Source organism: Peromyscus maniculatus, chromosome 16 (genome assembly GCF_049852395.1).
Source record: "Peromyscus maniculatus bairdii isolate BWxNUB_F1_BW_parent chromosome 16, HU_Pman_BW_mat_3.1, whole genome shotgun sequence".
Taxonomy (NCBI): Eukaryota; Metazoa; Chordata; class Mammalia; order Rodentia; family Cricetidae; genus Peromyscus; species Peromyscus maniculatus.
Genome location: NC_134867.1, coordinates 47,552,745 through 47,567,878, shown reverse-complemented (window position 1 = coordinate 47,567,878; position 15,134 = coordinate 47,552,745). Strand labels below are relative to the sequence as shown.

The 15,134-nt window shown below is 42.1% G+C and overlaps 1 protein-coding gene and 1 long non-coding RNA gene across 6 annotated transcripts in view; one reads left to right on the top strand and one right to left on the bottom strand.

Annotated features, from left to right (window-relative positions):
• The window catches only part of Epm2a (EPM2A glucan phosphatase, laforin), a 118,190-nt gene extending 115,656 nt beyond the window's left edge, over positions 1-2,534 (top strand). For all 4 annotated transcript variants that reach the window (XM_076552755.1, XM_076552757.1, XM_076552756.1 and 1 more), the window contains one exon: positions 35-2,534. In XM_076552755.1, the coding sequence (XP_076408870.1) occupies positions 35-312 (278 nt within the window). In that variant the 3' untranslated portion in view covers positions 313-2,534. The remainder of the gene's footprint in view (positions 1-34) is intronic.
• Positions 2,535-13,849: 11,315 nt separating this feature from the next.
• Positions 13,850-14,768, bottom strand: LOC121823085 (uncharacterized). 2 transcript variants are annotated; one of them, XR_006064393.2, is made up of 3 exons: positions 14,680-14,768; positions 14,337-14,428; positions 13,850-14,120 (listed from the first exon to the last, which is right to left on the bottom strand). It is a non-coding gene; the product is annotated as an uncharacterized LOC121823085 (long non-coding RNA). The 2 variants fall into 2 exon arrangements; XR_006064392.2 differs by having other exon boundaries at positions 13,851-14,120; positions 14,676-14,768.
• Positions 14,769-15,134: the final 366 nt, after the last annotated feature.

Sequence of the window (15,134 nt, the reverse complement as noted above, 5' to 3'; positions counted from 1 at the left end):
CTCTGTCCTCATCGGTTCTGTGCTTACTCTCTAGGCCGAGTGCAGATGCTGCCACAGGCTGTGTGCCTCCTGCACGCCCTCCTGGAGAACGGACACACCGTGTATGTCCACTGCAACGCTGGGGTGGGCCGCTCCACAGCTGCAGTGTGCGGCTGGCTCCACTACGTGATCGGCTGGAATCTGCGGAAGGTGCAGTACTTCGTCATGGCCAAGAGGCCTGCGGTCTACATTGATGAAGATGCCTTGGCCCGGGCACAGGAAGACTTCTTTCAGAAGTTTGGGAAGATTCACTCTTCCATATGCAGCTTGTAGGCGACCAGCTTGCCTCTCGTAGTTGTCTTAATAAGGAACCGGGGGTGTGGTTAGTGGAAGGCCTATAGACAAAGTCCCCATCGGAACTGTGGGGACTGTCGCCCTCAGGACCCCTGGGCATACCTTCTATTACAGCTCGGTAGGGCTTACCTTTGAAATATTTTACAAAGGCAACTGGGTGCCACATGAGAAAAATTCAAAGTCAGCTGGGCAGTGGTGGTATGGTTGCCACAGTTGCTGCTGCCATAGGCCAGGGCCTTTGCTTATGGGCCCTGAATAGACTGTTAGGGATTTGTGATGCTTTGGCATGCGGAAGACGAGAGTGGTTATGTGGATTTTATCATTACTGTGAGTGACAGACAGACAGACAGACAGACAGACAGACACACACACACACACAGAGCATGTACACACGTGCACAAACACAACATTTTACTGACATGAAATTATAGACATTTGCCAGTGGAAGGGAAAAGTATATACACCTGAATATGACGCAGAAAGAGCTCGCCATGGGCATAAAACATCAGTTTTCTATAATTTTCTTTATTCCATTTCATAGTTGTCAACATCTCTGAGGCACCTCCTTATTGTCCTGTCCTCCTCACATGACAGCAGAAGTCGTTAGCCCTCTGTTTCTTCTGGCCTTCTAATTGCTATTTTCCCCCCTCAAGACAGAGTTTGTTTACTCACTTTAGTATAACATAACGCACAAAGGTCAGTCTTGAACTCATGGTGATCTTTCTGCCTCCGTCTCCCAAGAACTGGGATTGTGGTGTATGCTTCCATACTCAGCACCACCATTTTTCAGTTTTGTCTTTTTGAGCATAGCTGACTTGCCCAAGTCTCATGGTAAGCAGGAACAAGATGAAGTTTGTAATTCAATTTATCTGGCTCGGTGCTGCCTTCCCTGCGATTAGTCTTTCAGCAGACTGTCATGGGTGTAGCTTTGTCTGTCTCAGGTCACTATCCCTGCAGTTGTTTCTACAGTGAGACATGGGACAATGTTCTGAATAGCTCCCAAAGAAAAACTTAGGAAAACCATTTTATTCTGCTCTACCTCCTTTAAGCTGTGGTGTGTGATCTCAAGGTCATGAGTGGAAGGAGCCTGAGGAGGCCATGTCCAGAGATCAGTGTTGGGCAGCTAGGGGCCGACCCTGGCTTAGAACTCAATTCAGTATAACACACGTTGCTGTTCCTCCCAGACATGTGGTTTATTCCATTAGGTTTTATCAGAAGTACAAATGTCAGCAAAACTTTGCCTCACAAGATATAAAATGTAGAAACAGATCTGTGTTCCATCCTGGGGAAGACAGTCCCCAACTGACATATTAGGGCACAGAAGGGACTTAACTTTAGTTGAGTGCCACTGTGAGCCAGTTGATTTCCTATGTCTAATGCCATCACAGTTCACTCTGGGATGGGTTATTGTGTCTGTTGAGATGGGGAAGTGAGGCCCAGAGAGACGAAAACACCTGTCGACTGCCGTTGTCGTTGATGGAGGCCATGAGATGAGATGCAAAGCTAGGTTTGTCTTTCAGATCCCATACCATCAAAAGTTAAAGTGTGATATTTAAATGTGTTTCTCTTCCTTATTTTAGAAATGTGTTAATAGATGGCAGCGATGGTGATTTGGGAGGCAGAGGGGACAAGAAGGCCACAGCCTGAGTTCCAGTAGTGTTCAGAATAGAGAGAGATGTCTCAGAATGAAGGCACTCAGAGGAGGTAGCAAAGGGTGGGGGGGGAGAGAAAGAGAGATGTTTCAACATGACAGTAAGACACCCAGGGGAGGTGGCGTTTGTTTTGAATAGAGTACCCTGCACGAAACGTTTCTCCTACAGTTACAAAGTACCCGGCCTCTCCTACAAAATATAGCTAGATGCAGCACCTGTGTCTAAGAGCCAATTTATAATCACAATGTATTAGGTAAAATTTAATTTTTAAATGGGATATTTTAAATGAATATAATGGTGTGTGTGTGTGTGTGTGTGTGTGTGTGTGTGTGTGTGTGTGTGTGACTTAATGTCTTAAGAAATCCAGCTGTACAAATTCCACTGTACAGTGGCCTTTTCCAGGTGGCTTTTTATCTATGGCTCTGATGAAATTGTTTAGAACTACAGATGAACGTTTTAGAATGACCCCACTTGCCCTCAGTTAGTGGGTTGTCTAATGCATCTCAAAAATCACCTGGGAGCTTTGCTAAATAAAAGCATAAAAAAAGACCTTTGTGCCACAGAATTGTTTAATGCTGTCAACCTACTCTGAAATCTAGAAAAACACATTTTTTTTTTATTTGTAAAAAGGGCATTGGGCTCACCAAATTGCTTTTTCCTCTTTGTTCATGCTCTAATGAGAAGGGGTGGCTGACGGACGTCTGAGATGGAAGCACCACAGAGAAGTGAAGGCGGCACTTGGGAACATCTAGGAGAAGACCATGGAAGGTGCTGTCTCAAGTGACTCTTGTTAAACACTTTTTGGGGGTTATGGATATGTGTGGGGTGCTGGGATGGAACCCAGGGCCTCACAAGTGAACTATATCCCCAGACCAATGAAACTTCACTCAAAGGATTCTCACAGGAAATCCTAAGAAGATCTCTTGCTTGGTGAAGGAGCACCAAGGTACCGAGATACCATTACTGCCTTTTAGACTCCAAACATGTCTTTCTTTTATTTTGTTTGCCAAAATTGGTAAAAAGAAAAAAAAATTAGCAAAACATAAATATATATATTCTCTTTGTCCACTTGGCTTGTCCTAAAAAAAAATGTTGAATAAGAGTTTGGGGCCAGGCAGCAGTGGCACACACTTTTAATCCCAGCACTCTGGGAGGTAGAGCCAGGCAGATCTCTGTGGTTGGTCCAGCCGGGTCTATAGAGCAGGCTCCAGGACAGGCACCAAAACTACACAGAGAAACCCTGTCTCAAACAAAACAAAACAAAACAAATCAAAACAAAACAAAACGAGTTTGGGAATGAGAAGGAAAAAAATGAAATGAGACTCAAAAGTGAACTAGATGGGAATTAGAACTCTCCATACACTGTGCAACAGAGGCAAGACAGAACGTTAAGATCACAATTCCCTTTAAAGGTAACCACATGCAGTTCCTTTAGAGGAGAAAGAGCCAAGACACTGTATTACAATGCAAAGTGTTGTAACTGAGGACCAGCATAGACGGGTCAGGCAGGGACACAGGTAAGTGATCATGGTTTGGAGGAACAGAGTAGACTTAGTGCAAACGAGATCAGACGGTGTAGAGGGGAAGACTGGATGGAAGGGTTGATGAGATGGGATAAGCAGAAGGAAAAGCAGGGTGCACAAGAAAAGCTAAGTTCTATTCCTGTCTTAGTTTCTATTGCTGTGGAGAGACAGCATGGCCAAGGCAATGGGTTCAGAGGGTTAGGGTCCATGACCGTCATGGTGGGAAGCATGGCAGACATGGTGCTGGAGTAGTAGCTGAGAGCTTGTATCTGAAAGTTGGGAGAGAGAGAGAGTTTGGGAGAGAGAGAGAGAGAGAGAGAGAGAGAGAGAGAGAGAGAGAGAGAGAGCGCCAGCCCGAACTGGGAATGACACGGGCTTTTGAAACTTCAAGGCCCACCCCTAGTTACACACTTCCTCCAATAATGCCACACCTGCTAATCCTTTCCAAGCAGTTCTACTAACTGGGAACCCAATATTCACCTATATGCATCTATGGGGACATTCTCATTCCCACCACCACAATTTCTAAAAAGGAGGAAGGAGGGTGCTTTCAGAAGGAGTCAAGAAGATGGTGCAACAATGGAAGTGAATGGAGAGCCAAGTTCTGTGCTCAAGAGACCAGCTAAGCATGCAGCGACTTCTCTGAGGCTTAAAATCCCATTTAGAAGAATCAGCACTAAGTAATGTTTGGAGTCAACAGTGGGAACAGTATACATTTTTTATCACCCACTAGAAAAGGAAAGCAAGTCTGAAAGGGCAAGCCTAAGAGTAGAGGGAGAAATTGGTGAAGCTCCTTCTGTATAAAAATAAGGACAGTACTAAAGGGAAGAGGAAGGGCATAAATGGATCTGTTCCTTTGTTCCCTAAACCATTATAGCAAATGTCTTTTCAAATCTATTTCATGGATATGTATATCTTCCTTTCATTGCTGTAACATAATACTTGAGGCTACTTTGGCTAGTGAATAAAGAAGAAGACTTTTGTCTCATGATTCTGGAGCCTTGGAAGTCCAAAACCGTGATGACAAGATCTGCTTGGCTCCTGATGGGGTTTGCGGCACTTCAACTCATGAAAAATGGACAAATGGTCTCAGGTGAGACTGAAATTGGAGTCATGCTAGCTAAACCATTCCTACATGAGAGATATTTACTATCCATGAGAGCTCTGACTCCACCTCCCTACACTGATACATCAAAGAATTAAGATTTCTGTACTTGTTCTTCCAGGGGACACAATGAGCAGTAGGTTTGTACCCAAGTCCTGTTCGACTCCTCTTCCTCTCAGCCATCACATTTGATCCATCAGGATAGCATGTCATATCTCTGGTATAAATACTCTGACTATATGCAATTCTTGATTCTGTCACCTCCCTCTCTCGCTAATTCCCACACCTATCAAATCTACATAGTGGACTGTGAGATGTCAGATTTGTGCCTAAATTCCAATGACACTGAGGGTAAACATCAAAACTTCCACAGGCCCACACAATCTATATTCCTGACATCCTTCTGACCTAATAGGCTGCTATCTTCTAAGTTATTTGCTCTGCTCCAACCATGGTTTCTTGCTTTTCTTGGAATATTCTGGGCAGGTTTCACACTCAGAACTCTTAGACTTATTGTTATCCTGATTGTGTTGTTGTTAGGTTGTGGTTTGTCTCTTAGAGTTTTACATGCTGGAAACATGGTCCTCTGGGTGGCTATGTGGAGAGCATTGGAAACTTTAGGCAGTGGACACTATTGGCAGGTAATTAGATCATTTATGTCAATGCCTTCAGGAAAGGCTTAGTGTAATTCTTATGGGACCCTAGTTGGTCTTCGTGTGAGTGTTGTAGGGCAAGGGCACTGATGCTCTGGCATCATTTGCACCCTGCCATTTTCCTTATCTCTCTTCTACCATGTGTGACAGAATGATGTGAATCTTCTCCAGAGGTTGAATCTATTGGCCCCTCTGATCTAGAACATTCAGCTTCTGAAACTGAGGTAAGCAAGTCTGTTTTAATTGTGAAGCACCCAGCCTCCGGAGTTCTGTTCCAACAACAGAAAACAGATAAGTACACATAGGGATGCTTTCTCCAGATGTACTCTTCCCTCCATGATGCCTACTAGGACCACTTATTTAAAACACCTTGACTGGATTCGCCTCTCCTGTCCCATAGTCACTGCTTTACTTCTCTTTAGAGAACTTATGGTGGGATAATATAATACAAGATTTGTCTACTCATTGTGTTGTCTACTTCTTACCATGATGTAGACTTCATAGAGTCAGAAATTGATACCCTTTGGTGAAGTACTTAGTGTTACAGAACTTGGCACATAGTACAACAGAGATGGATGGCAACAGTAATTATTGCAAGCATACAATGCTACAAGCATTGTTCTCTAAGGCTACACACACACACACACACACATACACACACACACACACCCCTACCTTTGATATAAACTCTAGGCATACGATGTGTGCCAGTTTGCTAGAGTGGCTATAACAATGTACCTCAGACTTGGTGTCTTCAACAACAGAAATGCATCTTTTGATGATTTTAGAATATCAAGCACAGAATGTCAGCAGGGTTGGTTTTTCTGAGGACTGAGAGGCCGTATTCTACATCTCCTTCCTTTTCAGAAATTCCTGACATATTTCTGGTTGCAGAGATAGCATCATCTTGTTCTCAGACCTCATCTTCACTCAGTATATGCCATATGCAGGAGTCCATGTTCAAATGTTTTGGTTTTTATTATTTGTGTATGAATGCACATGGATCTGCATGCATATGTTGAATTCAGAGAATAACATATTTTTAGGTGCTATCTACCTTTAAAAAAACATTTAGAAACCCCCACTGGCTTGGTCCTTGCCAAGTAGGCTAGGCTAGCTTCCAGGGAACCCCAAATATATGTCACTTTTTTCCTCCACAGTGATGGGCTAATGAATGCATGCCACATACCCGTTTTTTTTTTTTTTTTAAACTGCATTTGTAGATTAAGCTCATGTACTTGCACTTTTACTTTACTGACTGAGCTGTCTCCCTGACAACCAAAACAAGGACATCAATCATGTCAGAGTACCACCTTCGTTGTGACATCATCTTAACTGCACTTTTAATGGCCTGGTTTTCTAATGTGTTTACAATTTGAAAGGAGGTTGTTACATGTTAATTTGGAGGGGACATACATAATTAAATCTGTAATACTATAAAAACTACCTAGAGACAAGAAGAGAGAGAAGTAAAACCCAGGAAAATTGGGAGCAGATGTTAAAAAGAGTTGAGAAAGGGGTGGATTTTCCCATTTTCACAGATCTGTCACTTGAGAGTATTAATAAACAATAGAGAGAGGCAGAACTTTGGAGCTGCTGAAACACAAGACAGGATGGGTTCTTGTGCTGTAGTTATGCCAGGTCACATACCAATATTATTAAAGGAAATATTTAAAAGCCAAGGTGCTGTCATCAAGGCCCAATGTGCATTAATGTTGTAAACAGAAGATAGGAAACCAGAGGCTGAAGACATTGATAAGCAGTGAAGAGCAGTGTTTGTGCTTACAAAGGACCTGGGTTGGATTTGAAATTCACATAGTGCCCCAGAACTATTATAACTCTAGCTCCAGGGGATCCAACCCCCTCTTTTGCCCCCTTAAATACTGCATACATGTGGTATACATACATACATACAGACAGACAAGACACCTATACATATGAAATAAAAAATGAATCTTTAAAAAGATAAAAAACAAAAAGTTTTCAGAACATGGAAAGCTCCTTAACATTGGTCTCAGTCATGAACTGTTTTTTTTTTCATTTTTCTTTATTAAGCTTTTGCTTAACATAGAGGATGATGTAATATACACTGTTGGTTTACATGTTGAGAAAAGAGAGAGTGTCATGTATGTCATGTATGTTCTTGGGTAAAGTTTGTCTTGGGGATGAAGAGACCCTAAAAAAATAGAATTTCCCTTATTCTCCAACAGGAGCATAAATACCAGATTATAGTTTCAGATGCACAGACTATGCATCTGCCGGTGTGTTGACTTGATTGACGCATTGCCACAGTTAGCAGGCATGAACTAGAATTCTGGCTTCCATTCCAAGCTTCCTCCAGAACAAAGTTTTTCCAGGCTCAGGAGTCAGGTTTTCTTCTGACTAATGCAGAAGTTTGCCTCATCACACCCTCTCCATAGTTTCTCTTACGATCAACAGAACAAACATTCTGAGGGGTCCCCTGAGCCCCACTCCTCCTCTGTCTATTCTACTGTCCAAATGAAGCCAAACATACAAAAAATCCCAAACATGGACAGGCTTTAGGAAATCATAAGTCAAAGCCATAGCCAAGATTAAGCACACTGGTTGTGGACTTCAGGTGTCTGACGAGTGGAATTCTCCATCCCAGAAAACAGTCAGTATTGTTATTATTTATTGAAGTTAATGCCTAATTTTGATCATTTTCTCTATATTATATCATTTTCTCCAAGAGCCATACAATTTTGTTGATTTGTTTCTTAAAAATATTTCTATTCTGTACACATAGGGTATTTTTAATGTTATTAGTTTATTAAATCTGTGGTTTCAAAATGGAAGAAACAGCTGGTATGGGATCATTATATATTTAAAAACATTAACTGAAGGAGCTTTGTATATATAGTCATTGGGAAGTAGTAATTATAATTGTGTAGACAAAATTTGTTTCGTCGTCTGGGTGCTTAAATAGTTCTGTATCTATGGGAAGAATAATAATGGATACAAAACAAACAAGTCTCTGGAGAGTGGCCTTAAGTTGTCACTGGGAAAATATCTTAGTTTAATTAGAGGTGTTTAATAATATTCTCTGTCTAGAAATTACTTTCACCAAAATATTTGTTGTCAATATAAAATATATTTTAACCCTCAATAGTCCTTTTTCTTTTCAGATCAAAGAGAATCTTTCTATGTAGGATCTAATTTTTCATCATTGTTTTCACTGATGGAAATGATGAATACATGTACTACATCTCTACTTCAATTGTCAGATGAGTTCCCAGTGTCTCAGCATAGAAAGGTTATCATATAGAAGTTTTGCAAAATTAAAGCTATTTAGTGGTGTTTCAAATGAAAATGGTCTAAGAGTATCTCAGTGAGTCAATCATTTGTTGCTGATGCTAAGAAGAGGCCAACAGGGGGCTCATTTATCACAGGTTGAAAGATGTAAACAAGGCATCTTTGGGTACTTCAGGGAAAGGGTATCATGAACTTGTGGTCTGATGGTTGTGAAACTGAGCATTCAGTGCTGAGGGATGTTGTTCTGTATGCTGTGAATATGTGGTGCTCTGATTGGTTGATAAATAAAGCACTGATTGGCCAGTCGCCAGGCAGAAAGTATAGGCAGGGCAAGCAGATGAGGAGAATTCTGGAAAGAGGAAGGGCTAAGTCAGGAGTCACCAGCCAGCCAGACACAGAGGAAGCAAGATGACAAGGCAGAACTGAGAAAAGGTACCAAGCTACATGGCTAAACATAAATAAGAATTATGGGTTAATTTAAGTGTAAGAGCTAGTCAGTAGTAAGCCTGAGCTAAAGGCCATACAGTTTGTAATTAATATAAGCCTGTGTGTTTATTTGGGTCTGAGTGGCTATGGGGGCCTGGTTGGCCTGGAGAAACCTTCCAACTACATTTGTCACCCACCATGTTTAAGAGAATATGGAACAAGTGTGCAAAGATTTTTGACTTCTTCATCAGCATAAGTGGAATCAACTAGACTCATTGTGTGTGTGTGTGTATGTGTGGGCACAATAGTAATTCTACCTTTTGAAGAACTGGGCAAATGGTTACTACCTCCCAGGTACTGTGCAGGGTTTGCACACACTTGGCACATAGGATATTCATATTAAGAGGTTGTAATTACTGAAATAAGAGTTTAGGATGATTGGGTTGGAGAAAAGAAGACCATGGAAAGAAATGATGTTAATATTTGTATATAAATAAGGCAATTATCTTGTAGCAGCGGACAACAATAATTAGTTGTTAACAGCAGGGTAGCCTGCAGCTTATTTTAAGAAGCAACTGTGAGTAGAATTGGAAAATGGTAAACCAGATTGTTTTGTGAGAGAGACCATTGTCACTAAATAATTTCAAATCTGAAGTCACTCCCTCTTCTACCCTGCCAATGTTTTGAAGAGGTTTGATCATTGAAAGACAGATTTCATCATGCCATTTATAAGGTTCCCTCCAAGTTAACAACCTATGATTCTAATTATTGATTAGGTCAACATAGAATTTCTTCTTTCCCACAAACATTAAAGTTCCAGCTTCATAGTCACCAAGGCACCACAAAAGCAAGTAAGAAGAAGTACATAAGAAGTGCAAGGAGCCTGCAGGGCTCAGAGAGTAAACAGGATGCTCCCCTGGATCTGGCCATTTCCTAGAGATGTTAGAGAAGATTGGGAAAGAGGAGTGTACAGCAGAAACAGTATAATCCTTTGAGACGTGCAGCGGTTCATATTGTGTATGCCGGGGTTCATGTTATGTGTGTAGGGAATACTAGAGTAAGTTATCCAGAACCAATGGGATAACTTCCCCAATGAGAACTTGTAAAGAAAGTAGACATCCCAGAAATACAGGATGTCTTTGTTGGGGTAATCGTTGTCCAAAGTTATTGGCTGTTCAGGTTTCTTGACTGAATATAAATCACTATATTCCTCCTATTTTCTTTTTTATTTTTATTTTATTTGTATTGGTGCTTTTTTTTTTCTCCTTTTTGTTTTTCCGAGACAGAATTTCTCTGTGTAGCTTTGCACCTTTCCTGGAACTCGCTTTGGAGACCAGGCTGGCCTCAAACTCACAGAGATCCGCCAGCCTCTGCCTCCCGAGTGCTGGGGTTAAAGGCGTGTACCACCACCGCCCGGCTTATTCCTCCTATTTTCACTTATAAACTCTTCATGAAGATAATGCATTAAGGCCACTCTGATGAAAACTCAATCTGGTGGCAGTAATTGACATTTGATCACTCACAAGCTACTGTGGTGATATTTTGTTTGTGCTCTAGCAAATAAAGCTTGCCTGGAGATCAGAGTGGGGAGCTAGCCACTAGTTAGCCGTAGAGGCCAGGCAGTGTTGGCACACACTTATAATTCCAGCACTTGGGAGGAGGAAACAGGAAGATCAGGAGTTCAAAGCCATCCTGAGCTACACGAGATTGATCCAGTCTAAAAGAGAAACAGAGCCAGATGTTGGAGGCACACACCTTTAATCTCTGCACTTGGGATCTCATGCCTTTAATCCCAGCACTAAGGCAGGTCGAGACAGGAAGTGATATGGCTGTGTGGGGAGAGGAATATAAAGCAGGAGGAGAAAGGAGCTCACCCCCTTTTCAGTCTGAGAATTCAGGAGAGGTAAGAAGTCTCTCTAGTGGCTGGCTCCCTTACTTCTCTGATCTTTCAGCATTTACTCCTATATCTGACTCTGGGTTTTTGTTATTAAGACGAATTAGAATTCATGCTACATGCTAATTCTCACCCACTGATTGACATACTTCTGTGGACCAAGTTACCTTAAACATATTGGCTAGTCAAGTCTGGCCCTTGTATTTATTTGTTGTAATTCAATTTTGAGCTTGTCAGGTCAAGTGGTGGATCAGAGCACTGCTTAAAGCAAGTGTAATAGACATACCAAGTTTTGATTAATTATCTAATCTTCCAACTATACACCACCCCTTGTCTGCCCTTGGAAGAACTTACTGTCTGTTACTTTCAAAGGGCGAGAACTACTGGTGAGGATGATATGTTGGCCAAGCATACCTAAAGAGAAGGCTGGTGTTGAATCTCATTTATCAGACAATCTGCTGAGTCGTTTTCTCTCTGTTTCCTCTGTTCTTTAATTTCTTTACTTCAACATCCTTTACTGCCAGTTAGGTCCTGGCAATTCGATGTTTGTGTCAATTCAACATTTTCTGTCCACTCAGAAGCAGAGGCTCTTAGCTCTCGATGCGCGTTGGCTCTTACAGGCTCATTCTCGAAGCAGCTTTTTGTCTCATGATTTCCCCCATGAGGCACCTGCATCTTTAGCTCCTCAGTACTGTTAATGACTCTAAAAATATATGAAGCTTAAATGAGCCCCCAAAGTAGCACTTTTTTTGTGCTACCTGTTGACTGGAAAAGTGCTAATATGCTTTGCTTGAAGAGAGATGGCCAGCTAAGGAGGAAAAAGGAACAATTTCCTCTCATTGACCAAGACCTTGAATGGTTTATGAAGCAATATGTAGGAGACACACAGGACAAGCAGCAAGGAAATTTTCCATATGATTACTTTACAAGAGAGAACAATAAAAGAACAGAGCAGGAATGATGTAGCATCCCAAACATAATTCTGATACTGCTTTTGAAGGTAAAGTTTTAGGTGTGCATGCCGGAGTATGTGTATACATCAAACTGTGTTTGAATCTGATGTACAGGGACTTAGAAGCCACAGCCATAGTGTCTAACTCTGGACAAGTGGTATTAACCAAAGGATAAACAAAGATGCTCTAACGGGCAAACGGGTGAGTGCTGGCACCCACGGCAGTGAGGGCATAAAAACACAAATGGAATTGTCCTTTTCATGTCCCTCCTATTGATTTGTGCAGCCCTGTTTATAGAAGTCACCGGAACGGAGCTCTCGGGGCAGTGGGAGGTGCGGAGACACAACAGAGATGCTCCTTCCTTTCATGTCCTGTGCCTGCTGTCAAGCAGCGAGCTGTCACCCATCACCCCACTCTCATTTCGAGCCACAGACAAGTATCACTCTAACCCCTCCTGCCTTCTTCACGCTGTATGTGCTCTTTGTTCTAAATCTAGTCGCATTGTCTGTCCCCTTCGTGTTTTTCTCACTTCCTCCAGACTCCCTATTGACACCTTCTGGATTTGACATTGTCATTGATCCTGTGGTCCTTGTTGTTTACTTCACTGGTCCACTGTGTGTTCGTGTTCTCCCCTGTCTGCTCCAAAGGTAAGGCTCGTGCAGTGGACTGAGTATTCTAGAATTCTGAGAGCCACACATTACTCATCGGAGCTTGAGGAACCGAGCTTGAGCCCAGGTCCCTGCTGTCTGTTCTTTGGGTCATGACCTTCAGTCGTGTTACACAAATCCGTCTGAACTCTTATGATGTAGTCATTGGCATCCAAAGGCCACACCTTTCAAAGCAGCCTCAGAAGCTTCAGTGAGGTTTTCATCTTTCAGAGAGTTAAAGGGTAAAGTGAGGCACAATATACATGTTGTTGTTTTTGTTGTTGTTTTGTTTTTGAGGAGTTTTTGAGTTTCAGCAATTTTTGCAGCAAACACAGATTCAGGAATTGGGCAGCTCCAAAATAGGAATTGGCTCAGACGCTCCACTGAGGTAAGGCAAGGACAAGACTTTTACAGGGTGAGCACAGGAATAAGGCAGATAATACATTTGATTAGCTACATAGTTACTTTGTATGTCTGTCCTGCTGCAAAGTCCCTACTTAGATAGATGTAGTTAGTAGATGGTTGGCTCACCTGCCTTAAGTTTCATTTTTCATACTATCCATATATAAGAAAGCTCAAGGGAAGTTTCATTTATATTTGTAAATCAAGCAGCTCAGCTCACATGAGAGGCCCAGCTGGCAATGGATTCTCTAGAACCAGTCTTTGGATTTATTTTTCAAAGCTAATTGACCAAGTTACATCTTCCTTGTCATGCTTTAAAATCATGAATTTTAAATTTATACCAAGAGACCAAGTATTGTTTTTCCAACATGTTAAGAAATGCATGTCAGGGCCCAGAAGAGGGCTCAGTGGGTTAACACACTTGCCTACTGACCTGAGTTCAGTTCTGGGCCTTAGGATAGGAGGAGAGGAGAGACCTGACTCCTGAAACCTGTCCTCCAACCACCACACAAACATGCAAGCTAGACATGGTGGGACACAAGTACAGTCCCAGTGCTTGGGAGACCGAGCAGGAGGAGGATAGCGAGTCTGAGGCTAGCCTGAGTTATATAAGGAGACCCTGTTCCCCAAAACACCACTAACAAAGAGCAAAAGTCAATGCTACGTGTATACTTGAAAGCTCACACAAGGTACTAGACTAACTGAGCAGAGAATACAAAACCCACAGGTAATTTTGTTTTGTTTTCATGTGCAATAGATTTCTTTTTCAATGAATTTAGTGCATGTAAGATTAAGAATGTAGACTGTTGCTAGGACAGTTATCAAGTGATGGAAGTAAGTTTCTTCAGCATGACATGTATTCCCTAGGCTGTAAGATGAATGGCTAGGGTGGCCGGGATCTCTAGAAGAACTTGTCTATAGATTTTTCCATACATTTTTGCTTCCTGTGTTAAATGCACCTGCATTCAATGTTAATATTTGCTCTTCTTGAGTCTGAAAGCAGATTATTTTGTTTTGTTTCCTTTTGGCTGTGGCGCCTTTAATTTCAATCCTTTTCTATTTCATAGACACAGTGATAAAATACACAATAAAATCTGATGCCAAGGTCTTCTACTCTTTTTGTGAATGTGGTGAACATTACAAGTGACACATAGTTGCCTCTTGTATGGCTTCATCTCCATGGAATACAACAGACTTTTCTTTTCTGGGATTTGCATCCTCATGTGCCCACCTTTCTCAGGACTCCCCGGGTTGCAGCCCTGTTATGAAGAAGACAGAGGACCAGGTAAGCAATTGCAGAGGTTATCAAACCCATGCACCAGGCAGCCCCAGGTACCAGGAGCTGGAGGTCTTGAGGGCAGGACAGTGCTGACACTGCCCAGAACATGTTCTACTGTTTCCGAAGGTTCAGAGCAGGAAAAGAGCCTTTGCATACACAGATGGAATTGCCGACACATGGTTGGTGTGCTACTTACCTGTACATTGCCTGCTTAGAGCTGTAATGACATCCTTGGAATTTCAAGTGTAGAATAACTTCTATGCTTCTCCTGGAGAGTCTTAGCAGTTCCTCCAAGAAAAATAAAGCACAGGTTGTCATTGAAACCACTTTGTGACTTTCAGGAGTAACTTTCCAAAGTAAGCAGACCATAAAATGTACCATCTGTCATCAGCAAAATCGTAAATTAAAAGTTTGCCATCCCTCGCTGTCCATTTGAGCAGCAATTATCCTTCTCTAATGTCTGTGGCCCCGGCTGTGCCAACAAGCAACAGTCTGAATGTAAAGGGTGCCTCTCTACCCACATCCCCAGACCTACCCACCCTGTTTCAGCTCAGAGCCATCGTTCCATCGAATCTGTTTGCTGTTGCTCTGGGTGTCCCCTCTTGTGAATTGTTTTCACAACTGGACAGTGACCACATTCTGAGTTCCAAGGTGACAGAAGGATAATTGTTTGCTGTGTTAGTGCTCCTCTAGAAATTAGACACACACACACACACACACACACACACACACACACACACACACACACACTCCTTCCACACTGGGAAATCTCCAAAGAACAAATATTAAGTAGTAACAGGCCCAGGACTGTAGCAGCCACGGTGAGCTGACCTGCAGAGACCAGGGGTTTGTGTTTGTGCTTCTCTAACTTAGACCTTTCTAGCACACTGTCTCCATCATGACAATTAAGGGTATCTCAATCCTTTGAAAGATGTCACAGTTAGGAGCTAGAAGATCTGCTTTATTTTAACTTTCACAAAAGAAGAAATAGTGT